Raw genomic sequence first — 23,090 nt, forward strand, 5'->3', positions numbered from 1 at the left:
CTAGGGTGCTTGCAGAAACTAGAGCCCAACTATTTACCATTTTCGAAATTGTGCTTGGCAAATGCATATTAAATTAAACAGTGAGTTTACAGGGCTCAGATTTTGGAATGCACCTTACTTTAAGCCTGTGGGTAAATCTTGGCTTCATGATATTTCAGAAAAAAAGATCTGTTCAAGGTGGCTTCGAAAAGAACATCAGAAGTGTAGCCATGGCGACTGAGTGATATAGCACTGGTGGATAGTAACTTTTTTTTTTTTTTTTAACAGTACTCTGAATTGGCCAAAGAGGTTTTGTAAAACTTTAAAATTAATATATCCTAAACCTTCGTTCGGCTGTATAGACTTAGAAGATTTGTCTGAAGCAGCCTAGTAGGTGGCCATTTCTAGTGGGAAACAACCAGCAGTAGAGCACTAAAATGACAACCCTATGTTGGTGTTTTTACTACTTGCTTTCAAGTGAAGAACAATAAGGGCTACGCTCAGGTCCTATATTCAACAAAGTTTTCTAAACACATTTGATTGGCTCTTTTCATTAGAGGCAGCACCATGTTAGTCGGAAAATGCAAACGCACTGCCGCAGTGGAGAGTAAGACCTAGGGGATACTGATAATTCTCCGAGGAACCCAGTACACTGTGGTGCTGCAACCTTCTGCATAGGTTTCCCATCGTGACCCATCATGTGGCCAGTGTCTCTGCACTGCTTTCTGGAAATGGAGGAAACAAGGCAAATACTAACCTGTGAGTTTCCTCAGTCCTTCCTATTTGTATTCAAGAACTTGAGTCCTTGAAGCGAGTGGAAAAGAGGCAAAGGGATAATTTTTCCTCAGTTACATCATTGCATCTTTACTTGCACTTGACCAGGCTTGGAGGATACAGAAACTGGAAAGTACCTTGAAAATGCATTATGGTCTTTTGCCTCCCACCAACATGTCACATTTAGCAAGCACCAAGGCCCAAGACCTAGAAAATTTCGGCAGTATGCATAATATTAAACATATATGGTGAGTCGTTTTATTTACACTCCTTTATGCTATTACAGTACAAACCCTTCAATAGTTTCTTTTCTCCGTGTTCCCTGAGTGTGGGTAAAAAAAAATTTCAGTGCAAATTTAGGTAGTATCACTTTTTGTTTTCCAATTGCAATCTATGTTTTAGTCCCAGGATTGATGAAAACTGTTGTTGTATTAGTCCTTCCATTCTCCAAGTAGAAACGGATTTAAAAGATGAAGCAAGAAGAGCTTAATTCTTCACCTTTTTTGCACAGATGTTGCCATTTGAGAGAGACGCAGTATTCCACCTTCTGTTGGTGCTAGTCATACTAAGGATATGCAACCTTTCATCGTGGCACCACTTATTTCATCGATCACATTTCACTCCCAGGGGTGGGGTGCTGAAGATTTTAAAGACTGAACAGTGCTGCAGTGCCCAGTTCATGGGGCAGCTTGCTGACTTTGCAGTGCTTTCTTTCATTTCAGATTGACTGGTGATCTAAATGACCTTTATGCATAACTTTGTGCTCAGCATTTTGTAATGTCTTGTTTCAAGATTAGCCTGTGTTTTTGCACAAAATTAATCTGTCCGCCTCCTGAGTGACCTAACATTATGAGAACACTCCTATTTAGAGTGCCTCCTATTTGCACCTTTCCTCCTCTGGCCAGGATAATATCTTTCTTTTGTTGATGCTTCCTTTGCTGTGAGCCAAGTACAGACATAATATAAATTTGAAACTAATATTAGGAATGGTGTTGAGGAGGGCAGTAGCTGGATTGCAGTTTTTTTTCACATGAAAGGTTAGAAATGATGTTCATATTTTCTTGCTTTCAGGTCTGTTGCACTCTGGAGTGTTTCAAAAAAGAAGCCGCTGGCCTTGGCACGAAAGGCCCATGGTGTTCGTGGCGAGGAGGGCCTAGAGCAGCCGTATTGGATTTCTGCAGTGGCAGCCATGCTGAACAGTGATGTTGTTGCAACAGGTGCTTCCACCTGTGAGACTCTTTCTCTCCCATAACATTTGCTGCTTCTCATACTACAACAGTTCTACTGGATTGCTATGAATTCGGAGTTTTGCTATCTCCGAAAGATTTCGCTTTAGGCTCACAGATTGGCTATGACTAGATTCTGTAGTTGGGTTTTCATGTTAATTTGGTCTTATCCTAGCCCTCAATTGCTTGTATATGGTCATGTGTATTAATTTTGAGGGTGAATGAAATTCTAGTCTATTGTAGTTTGGATGTAAATCTTCTTTTCAATTAGAGCAAGAGTGAACAAAATGCCACCCTCTTTTGTGGTATTAAGTATTTTTTTTCTTTTGTATTAAAAGCTTCATTTTGTAGCTGAGGAATGTCTCAAGGTTCAACTTCAGAGACTTAAAACCTATTGAATAAATGAGGTGGGGATGGGCGAAATGTTTTCAGTTTACATTCTCTCACCCTTCTCAAGATTGTGAAGTGTATGTACGGGTTTGTTCTGTTTCCTGTTGATTTTCCATAGCGCGTGTGAAGGGAATGGTTTTCCATATGGTGACCTTTTGTGATTTTTGAATTTTTTTATTTTTATTGGGAGACATTTCTGTGGGCTTATAACTTTTACCTCTTTGTCCCCCCGATAACATCCCCCAAGACTCATCACACTCCCATACGAAAACTTGATTTTATTTCTCCCCTTTTCATAGTGTCCTTTTTTTCCAGGAAAGGGAGAAGTTCTCTCTTTTGGGCTTGTGGTAGATCCCTTCCTTTTTCTAGCACTTTCAGGGTACACTCTTGAATGGCTATAAGCGTCCAAACTCTTCCAACCTATAGCAGTGTTCATGGAACTTCTCACTTTTGGGACAGGGAAGCCTGTCTTCTTTTTTTGGTTTTCTCCTATGGGTGTGGATGAAGGCTTGGTCCCATAGCTCCCCTTCAAATGTCTCTTTTGTTTGATTGAGCAAAGAAATGTCATTGTGTTTCTCTTGTTTCCTAGGTTCACACAGTTCTAGCTTGAGGCTCTGGCGCTGCGGCCTTGGCTTTCGGAGCATACAGACTCTATTTGATATCCCATTGGTAAGAGGCAAATACACAAAGTTGAATTTTTTTTATGTTGTAATGTGGATGAGTGAAGAGGTTTGTGCCATCTGAAGTCTAGGTCTGCAGAGAAGATTCATCCAAAGGGTGTGCACAAATGTATGGTCTTATTATAGCGTAATGTAACGGAGGTTGTTTTACACATTGTGAATGTATTTACTAGTGGACGTTTGGTGGTGTGGTTCCCCACTGTGCTAACTGCACCAGGAATGCATTAGCACACTTCACAGAGAACATGAGGAATAAAGAAATGTGAACGAAAAGCTGTTGGGTGGAAGGCTTGAATTCATCTCAGCCACTGGTAGTTAACGCTTGACCATATTCCAGTTCCTTTTTCTTGCCGACTGGGCCAATCCAGACAAGAACCACCATCATACAAACCAGATTTGGCCATTTATACCTATGAACAATCCAGCCCAAACGGCCAGGCCACTTCCGAGCAACCCCCGACTGGTTTCTGCCTACTGGGCCTCATCCTTAAGTTGCTGCTGGATTTCTAGAGCACAGAAGAGCCCAAACCCCAACTCTGGCCATGTATTGCACTTAAGCTAGTGCACTGACAATTAACCTTGGCTACGAGTAATTACTCTGGGTCACCTTCCGGTCCATTGTGGTTTTTTATTTGTAGGTTATTTTTTTTCTAATACTATTTATTTTGTTTCAAAGAAAAGTTAATAACTAAAATCACATGTCAACGTGATGGAAACCATCTATAAAGATATATTAATTATATTTTTAACCAATGAAGATTGTTTTGAGAACTCAGATTGACAGGTAATGAGGTTTTTTTGTTTTTATGTTGCTGTTCATGTGAATGGTATTTTGCGCCTCTGTCGTTTTAAATCTCATTGTTCTTAGACGAAGAGAGTTCTAATTTCTTATGGCCAGATAGTCCATCTGAGATGGTTAACAATTTGGCAGAGTTTGTTGGTTTATGTAGGTAGATAGTTTTGTGAGGAAGGTAGTACGTTTCGTTCATTTTTTTGCCTCAATTAGAAAGTGATGTGGTTTAGCTGTTTGAGTGGTACGACAATTTTTATCACCAAAGAAATTAATCTTCCCATTCATGGAGGACAACTTTAGGAGAAGAAAAATGTGTGTAGTATCATTTGGGTCTCCATACTCTGTCATAACTGGTGTCTAGAATTTCGAGAGTGAATTATATAATAGAATGTTGATGTGTGGTGGTATGTGGAAATTAGGAAAAGGACAGTGTTAGGGATTCCCTTGCATTGCAGAATGGTTTTTACTATCTGCTTTGTGCATTTGAAAACCTAGTACCATTACTACCTGTGTTTTATTCTGCTATTGATGTGCCTCGTGAAAGGTAGGTGTGTGAGAGATGGAAGGTGGCACAGGTACTGCTTATGCTGTTTATGCAACTCAATCGTATGGTAACTAATGCAGGATACAGTAATTTTGTTCTGTAATTGGGTGCAGACTAAAGTAATTAAAAACTTCTGTAATCCAAAATAGCAATGTAGTCCGCATAGATCTAATTCTGCAATATAATGTGCAAAGTAATCTTTTTATAATTCGGTGACGCTCGATGTATAAGGCAGTGCAAATTAGAATATGCAATTACATTCTGTAGTTTGAAGCGGGGCAAAGCAGTAAAAGTGACTCCTATAATCTATTAATCCTACTGCATCTTCTAACGCAAGGTAAAATAAACAGATAAATATATTGTAATCTCATTCAGAGTACGTAATGGGAATGTTCAGCTTCTGTAATATAACATGTAGTAAAATCATCTAAGTGATATTATGTAATCTTCCAAAAGGAAAGTTAAGCAGAGAAATCTAATACATACTTAAATGTCCACTACTTCTTCCTTTAGTTTATTTAACGTAAAATACCCAGAGGAATATACTTTTAATCTAAAGGATGGTAAAGAAATAACAGTAGTCTTATAATAGAAAAGCCTACACCAAGTGACTGTTAAAAATAGTGGATGTTGCACTGTATAAAAACCTTGTTCTATGTTGAAACAAAATATTTAAGAGCCCACTGGAGAGCAATTTGATCAGCGAATCCTGTCCTCTGTACCTGAGTGCCACTGGTCACACACACTCCTCTCTTATGCTTCTTTAGCTCTTGAAAAGAAAATCAGACCAACAGGTTCTAAAGTTTGAGACTGTGGATCCACAATCCCCATCTGGAAAATATGGTTAGATGTGGGAGCCAAACCACTGCACTTGGTTTCAGTCCCAAGTTCTTCTGGACAAATGAGGGGAGTACTCTGCAGAGTACTGTAATGCTGCTGAACAGCCAGGGCTGGTGTCTGCCTGCCAGCCAGTCTCCTGGCTGAAGGCTGCAGTTTCTGCTGGAGAAGCAGAGGGTCTTCCTTGTGCCCAGAAGCATATGTGCCTTCCTGCTGAGATAGGAAAGGAGAGCGCAGGAAAAGGAACTATCAAAATAAAAGCCCTGGATCTCCCCATCGTAAGGAGCACCCAGAGAAGGCAGGTGATATTTTAGAGTAAGCCTGAGACGCCGTATCTCCAACCTTCCTCTGAGAGCTTGGATCAGCTTTGGAGACTGCAACTGCTGGAGAGGCCTGCCATGCTGCATTCACCCAGGGACATCTTCTCCAAAGAGGAGCGAAGACCAAAAGCGCAGGTTGCTCCCATCTCCTGACCTGCAAGAATTGGTGTGCAGGGATCAAGAGTCAGTGGCAGTATAGCACAGGAGAATAGCCAGCCAGTCTTGTAGTCACTTGATGAATTGACCTCTAGAAGCCACCTTGCCTACAACCCTTGTTCTCCCTGCAGCTTTGTTACCTGTAGGTTAAAGATGTCTTCTACTTGAGACCTCAGGCATATTGTCGACCGGCTCTGTGGAGGTTGGGCACTTCGAAAGAGTTACTTTTTTGGCTTTTGGATTTCCCTTAAAATAGTTTTCAGATATAAAATGTTATTGACCACAGATTTACACTTTATTTTTTTATTTCTTGTGGTTACATCCCTATAATCGTTTGGGGCACCCGGTGGCATGAAGACTTGGAGATGCATTCTTTTAATTTCATCCTCTAGTGCTTTCGATAGCTGTTAACAATTGTCCATCTCTTAGACAGATCTTGAAGTTAAAGTTTGTTGTGTTCTTCAAAGAAGTAACAATCAGGTTTAAACTAGAAATATGGAACAAGTTCAAGATGCCGTTGTGTACTGACTGTTTAAAGATGCTGCTTTGATTCTTCCCTCAAGTGGAGCCTCAAGTCTGGTCTGAGCCAAGTATGGTTTCAGCAAGCTTCTATTCCTGTCCAACTAGTCCGTATTTTGCGAGTGGGTGTTGATTTAAAGGTAGCCTAGTATAATAATCAACAAGATTGACACCATAATTGTTTATCCGCTGAAGAGAGATACAATTTGTTGTAGGTAAAAATATCCATCCTTTCTTAGATGCTTTTACTTTGCATCCGTTCTCGAATTAAATTTTTTTGCAAGATAATGAAGTCTTCCTTCCTCCTGTTCCGGGCCCCATTTTTCTTTCTCCTTGCACTTAAGTTACATAATGCATAAATATGTATATGCATTAATATGAGATGCTACCACCGGTTGACCCTGACATTGACTGGTGCAAGTTTTTGGTTTGGGGTAGTAGGAACCAGGACCAGGCAGGCCACCAAAGAACTGTTGGGCACCACTCACAAAATAAACTGCTGTTGCTGATTTTATATCAATTACACCAATTATAGGAAAACTCTTTTATTGGGTGGGTGGCGCTGTTTGTACTATGCTTGTGGGTGTCTGTGAGTAGCTCTTTTGCATTATATAAATTACTATTAGCAAACTTGTCTTTTTTGGTTGCTTCAATACAAGGCAAATTATGTATTGTGGTGCACTCCTATTCTACTCTAATGCTACTTATGTGCCTTTCTGGAAGATGTAATTTTCATATGTGCTTGATATCTCTGGCAGGTTGGCTTTGTGAATTGCTTGAAGTTTTCCAATGCTGGCGATTTCCTGGTTGCAGGTGTTGGACAAGAGCACAGGTAATTGTTTTGGCCATGCGGTCTTGTGACTCCTTTTGAATGAAGACAGCAGATGCGTCAGTTAAAAAGCCCCCGTTACAAATACGAATGGTAATCGTAATGGATGTTGACTTATAGGGGAACACTGAAAGCACTTGTTTTGAGTGTGTGAGGTATTTTTAAAAGCAGACTAATGCATCACCTAGCTTGCGTAAAGTGCCCCTTTTGTTGTTTCCAAATCAGGTTGGTCTCCTTTAGTTAAAATGCTTTTGACAACTGGTTTGGTCAGTTCTTATATAATCAAAATTCTTAGTTGTGTAACCATTTGTATGGATTTGAGTGCACTGTCTCCATTTGCGTGCGTGGGCTGAATTTAATTTGTATTTTGCAACCCGATGAAGAAGTTAGTACGCTTGGGTTGATGGAGCTAAACAAATAAATTAAGCTAATTAGGGTAAATGCCATTTAGAGTTCACACAAATTGGAAGAAAGTAAACTCGATTTAGTTTTTTTAGTTAGTACAAGAGTCTCAGGAAGACATTTATAATCCATAACAAACTTATTTTTGATCCTGAGAAGAATTTTTAGTTGCTACTTATGTTTTTAACACTCTGCTTTGCTCACAGTTGTCGTGAACCCTGCGTTTAATATATTCCACTTTCGTTGGGTCTGAAAAGGCTCCATTGACCTACATTTAAAATTACATTTCTAACTCTGTTTTTGCACTCTATCGTCTTTGCTCCCAATTATCATGCTGCTCCTCTGACCTCCTTTCAATCTTTTTTAAAAAAATATTGTATAACTTTATTTAGCAGTTGCCACAGAGAATAAAGCCATGTAACGATGGATTCAGAGGTATTTTACAGCAAGACAGCACTGAATATGCAGTCTAGATGAAAAAAATCAATACAATCCTAATCCCATCCGACCCCATCGCTACTACAGTGCAGATTACCTCCTAATATTCTGGTTTATTCGTGTGTTCGTGGTCTGGTCTTCCCTGTTTAGTCCAGCAGATAGTGTGTCTTTGTTTAACAGGAGGTCTAAGTATATACATCTTGCACGTCTCATTCCACCCCCATTGGGGGTATACTCGGGTCACGTGGAGAGGCCGAGTCGTCCTGCTGTGTAGCTAACTATGCTCTAAAGGGACCCCATATATTTCTAGGTCTGGGGGCGGGGGGTCGTGCTCGCGTATAGTTCAATCTTCATAGAACATGATGCTAAACTGTACCTCCTTTCAATCTTTGAGCGACATGTTGACAGTATGCAAAAAATAGAAAGAAAGGAATGTAGAATTTGCTGCACGTGTCCCAGCCAGAAATTCCAGAAGCCTCGCCAATCTCATACTGGCATGAACTCTTCTGTTCATTCTGGGGCCAATTAAATTAAGTCTGGTTGCTTTGCAATTCTTGAGAGCCCCATCCAGTCGCCCATTGTTGCTGGCTATCAAGTTTCTTGATTGGCTTTCACTCTCAATGTGATCCTGTTTGTTGTTTTAATAAAACGATGTTAAGCCTTTCTAAAGAATTTACAAATTTTTGCAAAATAAAGTAATCGAAACCCTCCGATATTGGAGTGTGCCACCTGACCACATTGTGCTTACCTCCTCCTAGCCTTCCTTTTCCATGTCGCACACCTTGGTTAGAAGAGTAAAGCCTTCCATCTGGGTTTCATTCTGTACCATTGGAAGTGATCTTGGTTTATGTTTTGGTATTAAAAATGCTCTAACCACAAGAAGATGCAATTTCAAGGTCCCACTGGACTGATCCTCGTCTAGTTATTCTAGGTTTATCTTGTTGGAAGCTGGCTGTTTATATGATATGTCAAAATTAGATACATTGCGCAAATTCCAGTGGTTCCCTTATGAGTGGGCAGGGGGTTGCTCTAGCAATCTCAAGGTGCTTTTCTAGAGGATAGTGTGGTCGTTCAGCCTTAGGCGTATCAGCGGAGACTGCAAGACTCCTGCAAATACACACAACAGTCAATAAATGATGCACACAACTCAATAAGGAGATCGCACCAATTTATAAAAATAACACAATCATTTATATTTAGGCACCAGAACCAATTTGATCAGGTAAGTAAGTTTTGGAATAGAAATACGTTTGGATAAAAAGTCAACACATTTTTAGAAGCTGCAATGCTATCCTGTGAAAGGAAGAACATGTTCGAGGCATGTGGGCTGCTGAATTCATATCTTGTGCATAGATCGCCGCCTAGTGTTGGGTCCGGATGAATGCACATTGTTGTCCTGGAAGAGTCTTCGAAGTATCACGAGATAGGTGGCTCCTCCCCTGGACTACAGTGCGCATGGGCATAGACTCCATCCTCAGATTGTTTTTTTCCGCCATCGGGTTCGGATGCATATTTGTTAACTCAAGTTCGGAATCGATAGAAAACGTTCTTTTTGGCCAAAAGGCTTTTAGTTATAGTCGGTATTGTCTTGCGATCGGTGCCCTGTTCTTGTTCCAGCTCGGTTTCCGAGCCGAACCTCCAGAGGAGCCGCGTGGCTTTTCGGCACTGAAGGCCCGGTCAACGCCAGAGGCCTTATCACCGAACCATCATAGAACGGAGCCCGTTCAAGAGATGTCCCGTTTGCAACTCAAAATATCCTCATATCGACGTCCACCCGGTGTGCAACAAGTGCCTGTCTCCGGATCACGATGAAGCCAGCTGTATGGCTTGTTCTCGTTTCCGCTCCAAGAAGACGATTCGACTTCGACGCGCAGCGCGCAAGGAGGCCCGGCAGACGGCACCTGACCCGGTGAACATTTTCGATACCGAAGAGGATGTGGGAGTCGAGCAGGAAGTTCGAGAGTCTGATCCTGCATCGGAGATCGACTCCAACTACGACGTAGATGTCGAGATGGTCGATATTGAAGACGTCGTCGACGAGGTAGGAGACGACGATGTGGCCTTTGGGGCCGTAGAAGATAGCTCGGGCGAAGAGCAAGACCCGATCGTTGGTACGGGGCACGAAACCAAAGCACTCAATAAGGCTCAGGTCGAGGGATCGCCACATGGCCTTACCCGAGATCGTACACTTAGTTCTACAGCCTCGCCTCAGGTCCCGGCTACGGACATTTCTAGCGAGCCACTGGTTGACCGATCGAAACCGAAAGAGAAAGCATCGGTGTCTACACAACCAAAAGCACTAGAGGCAAAATCGAAACCAAAAGTGCATATTGCTTTGGTCGGCTCGAAGTCCTCCGAACTATCGGCACCGACGAAGCATAAAAGTGTTATCGACCCGGTGAGGTCGCTGAAGGGTGTCGAGCCGAAGACTGCGACACAGAAAACACTGGTCAAGGACGTCGACCGAAAACAGTCTGCGCCGAAGGCCGTCGACACAGAAAAAGGACTTGGAGCTCAGAAGGTCCTAGATCCTACGAGTCGACCAGATAAGGCTAAAAGCGGTACGAACCTCAAGCACACACCTGGCGGTGCCTCGAAGGAACCCGTCGAGTCGACACAGCCGTCCGCCTCCTTCTCCAAGCAGGTGTCGGAATCGCTGAAACGCATTAAAGAGAAGGCTTCTACTGTCGGACCGAAGGACACTCCAACACCGAAGCCTACCACTACACCTCAAAAATCGTCGGCGCCCATCCAGTTCACACTGCTGCCAAAAGTGGTACCTAAGGCCTTCGCCCCTAAAACGGCCGTCGAGGCGTCCAAGAAGGTGTCCACAGGGCGGAAGCCTACAACTGCGGAACTTGTCACAAAGCATCGACAGCCCCCGCTTGAAGAGCAGTCGAGGCAATTCATCGACGCAGACACGGGTAGACTTTTTATTTATAAACGAAAGATCGCCCATGAACAGCCTATGGAGTCATATAAAATTCCATTGAAAAAGAAGGATTCTACTAAATCACCTCCTTCTTGTTGAGCCTATTTCACCACATGGCCAAGACACTGCTCCTATCTCGCCAACTTACTCAGATGTGGAGACAGGGGAAGGTGACAATGAGGAGTACAGTTATCCTATAGACACTGATCCTGAAGATCACAATGAACCCTGGGCTGACGCTGCTGACCCAGGAGATCCACACACTGCCCCAGAAAGTCAGGTGTATGCTGTAAAAACCTCGACTACTGAAGACTCAGCGGCGTTTAATGCGCTTATTGAAAGGGCAGCCAAAAATCATGATGTCCAGCTCCATGCTGACCCTATTGAAGTGGATTTTTTGTTTGACACCTTCTCCACCTCGGAGAGAACTGTCAAGACTCTACCAATGCTAAAGGGTGTCTTAAAACATGCTGCATACATTTTTAAAGAAAACACGAGAGCAAGGGTAATAAACCCCAGGATTAAGAAAAAGTACAAACCAGCACCTGGGGACCCTACCTATATCAAGGGACAGTTGCCGTTGGACTCTCTGGTTGTTTCAAATGCCCGGAAGAGGGCAAACTCGCAAACAACGGGTGATGCTCCTCCCCCTGACAAAGAATCTAAAGTGCTAGAAACATCAGGGAAAAGGGTGGCAGCTCAAGCGGCCAATATCTGGCGCATTTCCTACCCTCAGGCACTCTTAGCCAGATATGACAGGGCTCATTACGATACACTTGAAACCCTGTTACAACACTTGCCAGATAAATATAAGGAGGCAGCAGAGATGCTCATACAGGAAGGGAAGCTTATATCAAATGCATCTATCAAGTGTGCGCTGGACGCAGCAGACACCGCGGCCAGGGCAATTAACACACGTGTAATGTTGCGCCGACATGCCTGGCTGAGAATCTCCGGTTTCAAGCCCGAGATACAAACCACCATACTAAATCCGCCTGTAAACCCTGATCACTTATTTGGACCAGAGGTGGACACCACCTTTGAAAAGATCAAAAAGGACACTGAGACTGCAAAGTCTATGGGGGCTCTACAGTCCCAGCAGTTCAGGGGTGGTTCTTTTCGTCGCTCAAACAATAGAGGAGTTTCCAGAGGCCAGCTGTCACAGCAGACACAATACAATAAAGGAGGCACGCAAACCGCCTCCACCAAACAAAGTAGAGGTGGCTATCGTGGAAACAGCACCAAGGGCAGAGGTCGTGGAAACAACAGCTCCCGATCCTCCGCCACTAACAAACAGTGACTCCTTGTCACTGCCCCCCAACCATGCCACACCAGTCGGGGGGAGACTGCAACAGTTCCTACCAGTCTGGACATCCATCACTACAGACAGGTGGGTGAGAAAGCTTATCCAGTACGGTTATTGTCTGGAGTTAACATCCACTCCACCCAACATACTCCCAAGACACCGTCCTATGTCCACAGAGCATTTGCACTTATTGCAGCAGGAGGTAGTCGTCATGCTGCAAAAAGGAGCAATAGAGCTCGTGCCTGTGGAGGAAAGAGGTACAGGGGTGTACTCGCTGTACTTCTTAATCCCAAAAAAGGACGGGTCCCTCAGACCCATATTGGACCTCAGGCCCGTAAACCAGTACATCCTATCAGAACACTTTCACATGCTCACATTGCAGCAGGTTCTACCGTTACTCAGTCAGGGAGATTTCCTAGCAACATTAGATCTGAAGGATGCATATTTCCATATTCCGCTACACCCGTCACACAGAAAATACCTCAGATTCACCATTCAACATCAACATTATCAATTCAAGGTCCTCCCTTTCGGAGTGACGACAGCACCCAGGGTGTTTACAAAGTGCCTAGCGACAGTGGCTGCACACCTACGGAGACAGAACGTTCACGTCTACCCTTATCTGGACGACTGGCTTATCCAGGCGAAGTCGGCCAAGCAGTGTGCAGCCCACATGTCCCACACCATTCACCTTCTTCACGATCTGGGGTTTTCACTGAATTATCCAAAGTCCCACATTCAGCTCGCCCACGTACAGCAGTATCTAGGCGCGACAATAGATACTCTGGCAGCCAAAGCACAGCCAAATTCAGTGAGAATCAACAGCATTCAATTGCTGATACAAAAATTCAGACCACAACACTCGCTTCCGGCACGAGTGTTCATGCAGTTGATAGGCATGATGGCCTCCTGCATCTTCATAGTTCCGCACGCGAGACTACATATGCGTCCGCTTCAGGAGTGCTTGGCACGTCAGTGGAACCAGGCTCACGGACAGTTGAAAGACCTAGTGTTGGTGACCGGTCGTGCATGCAACTCTCTGCATTGGTGGAATCCACAAAACCTTTGCAAGGGCCGACCGTTCCAGGAGCCTGTGCCACAGATTATTCTGACAACGGACGCATCTCTCCAGGGATGGGGAGCTCATGTACTCCACTACACAGTGCAGGGACTATGGACAGCGCAGCAAAAGAAGATGCACATCAACCTTCTAGAACTGATGTCTATCTTCTTGGCAATTAAAGCATTCAAAGTACATCTGTGCAACAAGGTTGTGTTGATCCGGACGGACAACATGACGGCCATGTACTACATACAGAAGCAGGGAGGTACACACTCTCCACAATTGTCTCATCTAGCTCCGAGCATGTGGAAGTGGGCCATTCAGAGAAATATCTTCCTCATGGCGGAATACCTCCCGGGCAAGGACAATCAGATGGCGGACCTGCTCAGCAGGCACAGCCACCAAATGCACGAGTGGGAGATACATCCATCTGTACTCCACTAATACCGCTGGTGACTCGCAAGCTAAAGCAACACTCGATGACACTCATCCTGGTTGCTCCAACGTGGGCACGCCAACCATGGTACACCACTTTTCTAGAACGATCCGTGGTACCGCATCAAAGGCTGCACCTCACATCCAGGCTTTTGATGCAGAACCATGGCGACATTCAGCATCCACATCCGCAACAGCTCAACCTGGCGATCTGGCTCCTGAGGTCTTAGAGTTTGGCTACCTCAACTTGCTCCCCGATTGTTTGAGTATCATAAGAGAGGCAAGAAAGCCCACCACCAGAGCATGTTATGCGGCAAAATGGAAGCGGTTTGTCATTTATTGTGCAGACCACAACATCAACCCGCTAGATGCGTCTACTCACAACATCATTTGTTATCTGTTACATCTATACAAATGCAATCTGGCCTATGCTTCCATTCGTATACATTTGTCCGCAATAGGAGCTTATCTCCAAAACAGGCAGCATCTCTCGCTTTTCAGAGTACCTGCCATTAAAGCTTTTCTGGAGGGACTCAAACGAGTTATTCCTCCCCGGAACCCACCAGCTCCTGAATGGAACCTAAATGTGGTCCTCACCAGACTGATGGGTCCACCTTTTGAGCCTCTACACTCATGCGAGATTCAGTTCTTGACGTGGAAAGTGGCTTTCCTGATAGCAATCACATCGCTGCGACGCGTTAGTGAACTCCAGGCACTAACTATCCAGGAGCCATTCATACAGATTCACTCCAACAGGGTGGTACTCCGTACTAACCCTAAGTTTCTTCCTAAGGTGGTTTCACAGTTCCATATCAATCAGACTATAGAACTGCCAGTGTTCTTCCAAAATCTGGAGTCAGTGACGGAGAGAAAGCTCCACACACTAGACTTCAAGAGAGCTCTAATGTACTACATAGATAGTCCCAAAGATTTTCGGAAAACAAAACAACTGTTTGTTGCCTTTTCGCCACAACACAAAGGCAACCCCATTTCCAAAGCAGGTATAGCCAGGTGGATTGTTAAGTGCATTCAAATTTGCTATCAAAAAGCCAAGCGCACATTAACGGTTCCCCCCCACGGGCCCACTCCACGCGAAAGTTGGGGGCCACTAAGGCTTTCCTTGGAAATATTCCTTTAGAAGACATATGTAGAGCAGCCACATGGTCTACCACACACACATTTACAAAACACTACTGTGTAGATGTGCACTCCAAACAGCAGGCAGCTGTAGGGCAGGCTGTTCTAAAAACACTTTTTCAAACTGCTGCAACTGGCACAGGCGGCCGCCGCTAATGGAGGGACAGCTATGTATTCTATGCACAAGATATGAATTCAGCAGCACACATGCCTCGAACCGAATATGCTACTTACCAGTATGCATCTGTTCTTGGCATGTTGGGCTGCTGACATTCATATCGCCCGCCCTCCTCCCCGGCGCCTGTAGCGGCTGCAGCACTTGCAATTACTCTTAGCATGGTCATCACTCACGGTGTTACACTCCATCTTTGCCACAATGTCGAAAAACAATCTGAGGATGGAGTCGATGCCCATGCGCACTGTAGTCCAGGGGAGGAGCCACCTATCTCGTGATACTTCGAAGACTCTTCCAGGACAACAATGTGCAATCATCTGGACCCAACACTAGGAGGTGATCTATGCACAAGATATGAATGTCAGCAGCCCTACATGCCAAGAACAGATGCATACTGGTAAGTAGCATATTCGGTACGGCATTCAGGTACGATACAGCGACTTGTGGTGCCAATTTCCAGAAGGTGAGTGGTGGGCAAGGTCCAAGGCAGCACCAGCAGAACACCACCATTGGCACACTACGGCGGCTGGGCGCAGGTGTGCAAACCGTGTCGGGTGCTCAGTGTTACTCTATGGGGAATGGTCTTTGCGTAAAGAGGCTGCAGGCTTTGACTGGAAGGCCAGTCGGGCTGAACTGGGAGTGGGGGGAATCCGGCCTCATGATGCTCGGGGTCGTAGGGACACCTTTGGTCCTCTACTCCACAGCCCAGGAGCGATGGGTGCAGAGGTGTCTTAAGGCGTTTGGTTTCTTTACCGGGAGTAGTCGCGGTAGAAGGGCCCTGCATGCAGAGGCTGCAGGTGATGTCTGAGTCCCCCCGAGAGCTGAAACCACAGTGGACATGGTCTTTAGAGGGCTGGAGTACCATGCTGGCACCGTTGGCCCTCTTCAACTCTAGCTTGGAGCAACAGGTGCAGTGGTGTCCTTGGGCATCTGGTTTTCACTGTCTTGAAGTCCTCTCTTGTTTGGTTTGAGTTGCCTACAGGGTAGCAGGTCCGCTTTTCCACTGGAGTTCTTGGTTCTTGGGTGAAGCCCTGGCAGGTCTCTCAGGCTTTGGGGACTCAGCAGCTGCAGGACAAGTCGTCATTTGGTGCAATTGTTGAAGTCGGCAGGCCAGTAGGGTTAGTGCCAAGTCATTTGCTGGATCTCCTTTTCTTGCCCTTTGTGACTCTTCACGTCTATCTTCTTTAAAGTCTGCAATATCTGTTTTTCTGGTCCCAGGGACTCCCCTAAACACTGAATTTAGGGGAGTGTAGGGTAATAGCCAATGGGCTACTGAACCTTGTGGTCACTACGGTCCCTACATGATCACTTTCTATGGGAAGTGGGCATAACCCTGTCCCAGAATTCCTAAGTTTGCCAGCACAAAGATGGCTAACCCTGAAAAGTCATGTCCACTTCAGATTGGGCCAAGTTTTAGGGGTGGTACTAGCTTGAGGGTGGACACGCCTACCTGGTTAGCTAATTATCCTGCCCGTCAGGTGCCAAAAGCCTCTGCACAAATGCTTCCTCTCCTGTGAGGGAAACCAGAATCACATTTTAAAGGCAGTATCTTCTTTGAAGCTCCACTGCCTTGGAATGCTAATCCATTTAAATGTAATGGGGTTGCCCAGTGTCCCTCAGAAACTGGGTATATAGTTTTAAAGACTACATAGGGTTCTGTCGGGGCCCACAATTCTCAGCCTAGAATTGTGGAAAAACATTTTGAACAATCAACATCTATCCCAAAGGATCGCTAAATGATACCTTATTAAGAGTAGGCAGTGTCTTAATAATTAAGACTAGTAATTAACATCCCCTGGCCCTGAATGTAGTCACTAAGGTGTTGAATTATTTTGCAAAAATTAGTTAACAGCATAATTAAAGAAAACCCACACGAGACAATTTCTAGTTTGGTGTATTCATTGTTGATTAAACAACATTACTTTCAATCAAGCTATTTCCTTTTACTTATTTGCTTTTCAATATGCTGTCCAGAACACACATATTACATATACAAAACCTACATTTACATAGTGAGAATATACACATCCCAGTGTCCATAAACAAAATACATTAAACAATGAAAACGTATAATATCAAATTTCTGGATTCAAAAGTTCAGAATATCCTTTTATCCTAGTTATCTATTTTAGGATAACTGACACAGGACATTAGACCTTGCCGTTGGTGTTTTGACCCTGTACTTTTGTGTTATTAACTGCACATTAAAGCTGCTCTTCCTCAGTACTACAATAAACAAAACCAGGACAGCCTTCCAATGTTGTTACTAAGACAAAAAAACACTATCCGTTTCCTGAAGAATTGTCATTGACCTCAAACGGGGTTCACTCGATTGTTATTGCAACTTCTTCAGCTGCATGGATTAAACTTCAATAGTTTTCCAGGTACAACTAGAAGCTTGCCCTCACTCTTCCTTTGACAGAACCCTTTGTAGTCTTTAAACTTGGAATGCTAATCAGCAGGTCATCCTGTGGGTGGGTGAGGGTGTCATCATCCTCTTCCTGAACAGTCTTTGTTTCTGACCTCCTGGGAGCAAAGGCTCACACTCTTGGGGGTCAGACACTCCTCTCTGGTGGCAGGCTGGCAGAAACCAGTCTGCCAATGCACCAGGTTTTCAGGGGGCACCTCTCCAGTGCCCTCTGAGTGCATGTATTACTAAACCCACTACTGGAATCAGTGTAAGTTTATTAATATGAGATGTTTGATACCAAACATCCCTATTTTCAGTGAAGCCATTATGTAGCTGGGGGACTCGTTTTCACCAGTGTCCAGCAAGTTTTAAAATGGCTTCCCTGTTCATTTGCACTGGCAGTAATTGAACTAACCCGCGACAGGCATATCTGCTCAAGCAGGTATGCCCTCACATGTGATATAAAGCACCCTGTCTTAGGTTCTGTAAGGCCTGCTGTAGGGGTGACTAACAAATATTCCATGCAGTGTAAAGGGATATGGCACACAGGGTTGTGTCATGTCGTGTTCTCACATTGGTTTGCACCAAGACACGCAACCTGCAATGACAGCCTTGCATGTGTTTGGTGAGGGGTCTCTTAGGGTGGCACAATTCGTGCTGCAGCCCCGAGAGACCCTTCTTTAGTACCTCTTGCCCTAAATATCAAGGATACAAATTACTAGGGACTTACAGAGAGTGATAAAGGTATTGCAAATTGGGGGAAACAATTGTACAGTTTTGGGAAAGAGATCTGCCAATGGGTACCTGGTTAGTAGGATCCCAGTGCACTTCCAGTCGAAAGTGAATCAAGTACCAGGCAAAAAGTGGGGGTGACCATGTCAAAAGGGGACCCTTTACTACATCTGTATTTCCTGCAACATTTTAGTGTTGTCTGGAAGAAACCCAGTGATATCAAAGTATGCAGCTCTAGCTTTTTGATGCGTCATTCGTTGTTGTGTTCTTTTTAGTTTGTTGTTTTGCAGGTTTGTGCTTGTTACATTGCAGAGTATCCTTTTTGTACCCAACAGTATGGATATTCTAATTATAAAGTCCCAGGAGAGTTCTGTGCAAACAGTGTACGTCTGCATATGACCAGTACCTCTGCTTAACATTCTATTTCTATTTCAATAAAAAAAAAAAAACATCCATTAATATTTGATGTCAGCCTTTTGACGTGTTGCTTGAGAACCCCCCCCCCCCCCCCCAACGCCTGAGGTTTATTATGTCAACATCCAACTACACTTTGCCACTGGATTCAAGCAAGCCGCTCTGAACTGGGGTGGCAGAGTGGGCTAAAGAACGGTGATGGATCAAACCCAGATCTTTTGACTGGGTGTGAGTGTTTGATTGGTTCTGATGCTCCGCCCATCACCACCCCCTTTTGTACAACATCCAACTACAGGCCTGAATGGTGATCTACTGCGCTAAGAAGTGAAGTTCCAGTCACTAATCCTACACCGAATTGGGCCCTTTCAAAAGGTCTTCACGTGACTTAGCAGTGTATGCAAGAGCCGTACTATTACACTGCCCGCTGCGTCAGTGATGAAAACTGGCTTTTTTGAGATATTGCTTCCTGAGTGAGCAATCCCGAAAAGCACTTTGACGCCTCATCAGGGCTAGTAAGCGCTATATGCATACAATTTCATCAAATAAAGGCCGAAGATAGGAAAGAAAAGAATTTGGATGTGATCCATCCTCCCCTGGCTAGGAAACTCTATGCTCAATTTAGAATGGGGACACTTCCACTCATGTCGTTCACCAGTAAATGGGACAAAGAGAAGAAGGAAGAATGTCCGGCGTGCAACTATAAGGTAGTCAGAAATACACATGTTCTTCATCTGTCCTGCATATTCTCCTCCTCGCCAACGATGGTTAGCCCAATATGCAGAAACCTAGGGTTTAGGCACTGTCTCCAGGCCTTTAGGATATTAAAACACGATACACATCCTCCCATTGTTTTTTCTGTTTCACGCTTCCTGAATGGAATGTGGTGTAAGCGCAGGGGCTTTCTGAAGTGATCGTGTGATCATGTGGAGAACTATAATCGTGCCCTCTTCTGATAAATCTATGGATGCTTACACAATGAGGACATTTGCTCCATCCATTAGTTTTTTCCTTCTTAACCAGCAATTTTAAATGAATTGTATATTTGTATTTTATCATATTTTAGGATAATCGCCAGCCAATATTTTTATAGTGTATCAAATGTAGAAATAGGATTGTATTGTCTGTCGTTAAATTTTTATTTTTTCGCTGGTGGTTTTATGATTGTAATAATGCACTTTTATGGCCCGAATGGCCGAAATAAAGTTATCTACTGACTGACTGGCATACAATTGCAATCGTCAGCTGTTACCTATGAAACTTGCCATTGCTGTATGTAATTCTTGCCTGTCAGCCCGGTTTGCGTGCCTTTTCTGTCGGCCAGTGAATTAATGGGTCTGTAATAGCTGTTACCGCAGTGTCCTCTTCCGGGTAATTTTGTTTAGCTCTTCTATTTCTCTTATTTTTCATCACTTTGATCCTTGTACTCTCTTCTCTACATATTTTGCATTCCTTTGTTTTTTTTTTTTATTGGGATTTGTATTGTTTTTCCCGCCCTTTTCCCTTATATGTGTGCTACTTACTCCTCTGGCCGTCTAGCTGGCTCCTGATCTTTTCTTCTCAGTCTCTCCTCTCATAAAAGTGCACCCCTATGTGCTCTCTTGTTTCTCCAACACCGCTTTGACAGCTAAATCCCGCCCTACCCTGGCGCTCGTTAAAAAATGTCTCAGTCAAACGAGGCGACCGCGACACTTTTAATTCTCTTGTCCAGACAAATACACCGAGAAGTATGTAAGTCTTCTAACGAAACAGTCCAGTAGAGGTCGCTGTTGGCTGTAGAGTAAAGCAGAGAATGGAGGAGATTCGGCAGATTCCTGGAATACCAGACTAGTGGCCAGACCGCATTTTCTTTGGTTTTTCTCTAACCTAGCTGCAATGTAACGACGACCAGAAACAAACAAGCATTTGCAATGCAATAGGTCTCGTATTAGGAAAGTTTGAGCTATTGGTATTGTAAATGACAAATTTTTAATTTAGGTTTTGTTTTTGAAAATAGCGAAATTAATAGCTTTGTCATTTACCATGCCAATAGTTATAACTTTCGCAAATGTGACACCTATAGCATTTGTAATGCAATATGTGTTGTATTTACGTGACTTACATGTATTGATATTACAAATAACAATGGTTTTTTAATTTTTTAAAATAATTAATACTTAAATAAAAGTCTGATGCCTGACGCTTGTGGATGCCTGACGCTTGTGGATGCCTGACGCTTGTGGATGCCTGACGCTTGTGGATGCCTGACGCTTGTGGATGTCTGACGCCTGATGCTTGCGGATGTCTGACGCTTGCAGATGTCCTGCGGATGCCGGACGCCTGCGGATGTCTGACGCCTGCGGATGTCTGACGCCTGCGGATGTCTGACGCCTGGTGATGTCTGACGCCTGGTGATGTCTGACGCCTGGTGATGTCTGACGCCTGGTGATGTCTGACGCCTGGTGATGTCTGACGCCTGGTGATGTCTGACGCTTGTGGACGTCTGACGCTTGTGGACGTCTGACGCTTGTGGACGTCTGACGCTTGTGGACGTCTGACGCTTGTGGACGTCTGACGCTTGTGGACGTCTGACGCTTGTGGACGTCTGACGCTTGTGGACGTCTGACGCTTGTGGACGTCTGACGCTTGTGGACGTCTGACGCTTGTGGATGCTTGTGGACCTCTGATGCTTCTAGATGCTTGTGCATGCCTGACGCTTGTGCATGCCTGACGCTTGTGGATGTCTGACGCTTGTGGATGTCTGACGCTTGGTGATGTCTGGCGCTTGGTGATGTCTGGCGCTTGGTGATGTCTGACGCTTGGTGATGTCTGACGCTTGGTGATGTCTGGCGCTTGGTGATGTCTGGCGCTTGGTGATGTCTGGCGCTTGGTGATGTCTGGCGCTTGGTGATGTCTGGCGCTTGGTGATGTCTGACGCTTGGTGATGCCTGACGCTTGTGGATGCCTGACGCTTGGTGATGCCTGACGCTTGTGGATGTCTGATGCCTGACGCTTGTGGATGTCTGATGCCTGACGCTTGTGGATGCCTGACGCTTGGTGATGCCTGACGTTTGTGGATGTCTGATGCCTGATGTTTGTGGATGTCTGACGCCTGATGTTTGTGGATGTCTGACGCCTGATGTTTGTGGATGTCTGACGCCTGATGTTTGTGGATGCCTGACGCCTGCGGATGCCTGACGCCTGCGGATGCCTGACGCCTGCGGATGCCTGACGCCTGCGGATGCCTGACGCCTGCGGATGCCTGACGCCTGCGGATGCCTGACGCCTGCGGATGCCTGACGCCTGCGGATGCCTGACGCCTGCGGATGCCTGACGCCTGCGGATGCCTGACGCCTGTGGATGCCTGACGCCTGTGGATGCCTGACGCCTGTGGATGCCTGACGCGTGCGGATGCCTGACGCGTGCGGATGCCTGACGCTTGCGGATGTCTGACGCCTGGTGATGTCTGACGCTTGCGGATGGGCAGGACACTTGTTGAAAGAAATACAGTGAAAAGCGTGCCATAGAAACACGCCAGTATAATATGAGCTCTCCCTCCACCAATCAGCATAGTTGACAATCCGTTGACTTTCCGATGAGGGGGGGAGGAGGGGGGTTAGTCATGAGTATAAGAGAGAGAGATCCCTTTAAGCTGAAAGCAAATGGACAGTTTTAAGAGGGAGATAAAAGGTTCGATAAGAGGGTGACCCATTAATGTCTGTGCCTGTGGATGCATTTTGTCAGGATGGTGAATATGTGATGAAAGAAGATGGCAAAGGCACAAAAAAACTAGCCTAACAGGGGTAGAAAAAACGCGGCCGCGAAATGAAATCCCTTTGAAGTCAAGCTGCTGAATGATAGGGAATCTGAAAGGCCTCTAGGAACCTGTAAAACAAGCTCCTGGCATTGCTGTGGGGAGGGGGGAGGAGAAATGCGAGTCACGGCCGCCAGGCCCTGAAGTGTGAAGCAGTGGGCGGTAAAGAAGATCCCTTTGAAACTGCTGGGCAGAAATGCGAGCTCACGGCCTGGCGGCCGTGAAGTGTGAAGCAGTGGGCGGGGAGGCAGGAGCAAATGGTATGGGGAGCCTTTGAAGAGCAAGCCAGAAACACCAGGGGGGCGGAGAAGCAGATTGCCTAGGAGGCAGGCAGAAGGCTCGAGCTCGTGCATGTGCACATGCACTCGTGGAAAACCTCTTTTTGGTAGACCTTAGTTTAAGTCTTGGTTTCACTGCTATAGACTCGTCCTATTCCATTCCTGCGGAATGGGAATAGGCCGAGACCTAAAAAAGCACATGTACTGGCTCTAGTTACTCTCTTCGGTTCGAACATAGTGGCTGCCAAGCATGTCCCGCATCACATGCATGTACTGTTGCACTGCTTCATATCCACACCGGCTGAAGTTTCTGTAGGGAATGGCGCCAAGTAGGGGTTTCATTACCCAATATTTTCAAAAACCACTCCCACGAGACCACTTCTGATCAACAATGTATCCTGTAGCATTTGATTCCAGCAATGAACTCGTCTTCTGAAAGGCTTTGCATGGGTCACAAGGGGTGGAGAATGCCGGAATCTGCCGAATTTTTCTGGCATAATAGGCCATTGTTCACCACTTCTGCTTTGTTCC

General features: G+C 45.0%; 1 protein-coding gene across 4 annotated transcripts in view; it reads left to right on the plus strand.

The window, feature by feature from the left end:
• Positions 1 to 23,090, plus strand: part of RRP9 (ribosomal RNA processing 9, U3 small nucleolar RNA binding protein) — a 161,160-nt gene that overhangs the window by 115,836 nt on the left and 22,234 nt on the right. For 3 of the 4 annotated variants that reach the window (XM_078661144.1, XM_078661146.1, XM_078661147.1), the window contains 3 exons: positions 1,825 to 1,982; positions 2,959 to 3,038; positions 6,977 to 7,050. In XM_078661144.1, coding sequence (XP_078517270.1) covers positions 1,825 to 1,982; positions 2,959 to 3,038; positions 6,977 to 7,050 — 312 coding nt within the window. The remainder of the gene's footprint in view (positions 1 to 1,824; positions 1,983 to 2,958; positions 3,039 to 6,976; positions 7,051 to 23,090) is intronic. The other variant, XM_078661145.1, reaches the window with a different exon arrangement.

Source organism: Lissotriton helveticus, chromosome 9 (assembly GCF_964261635.1).
Source record: "Lissotriton helveticus chromosome 9, aLisHel1.1, whole genome shotgun sequence".
NCBI lineage: Eukaryota > Metazoa > Chordata > Amphibia > Caudata > Salamandridae > Lissotriton > Lissotriton helveticus.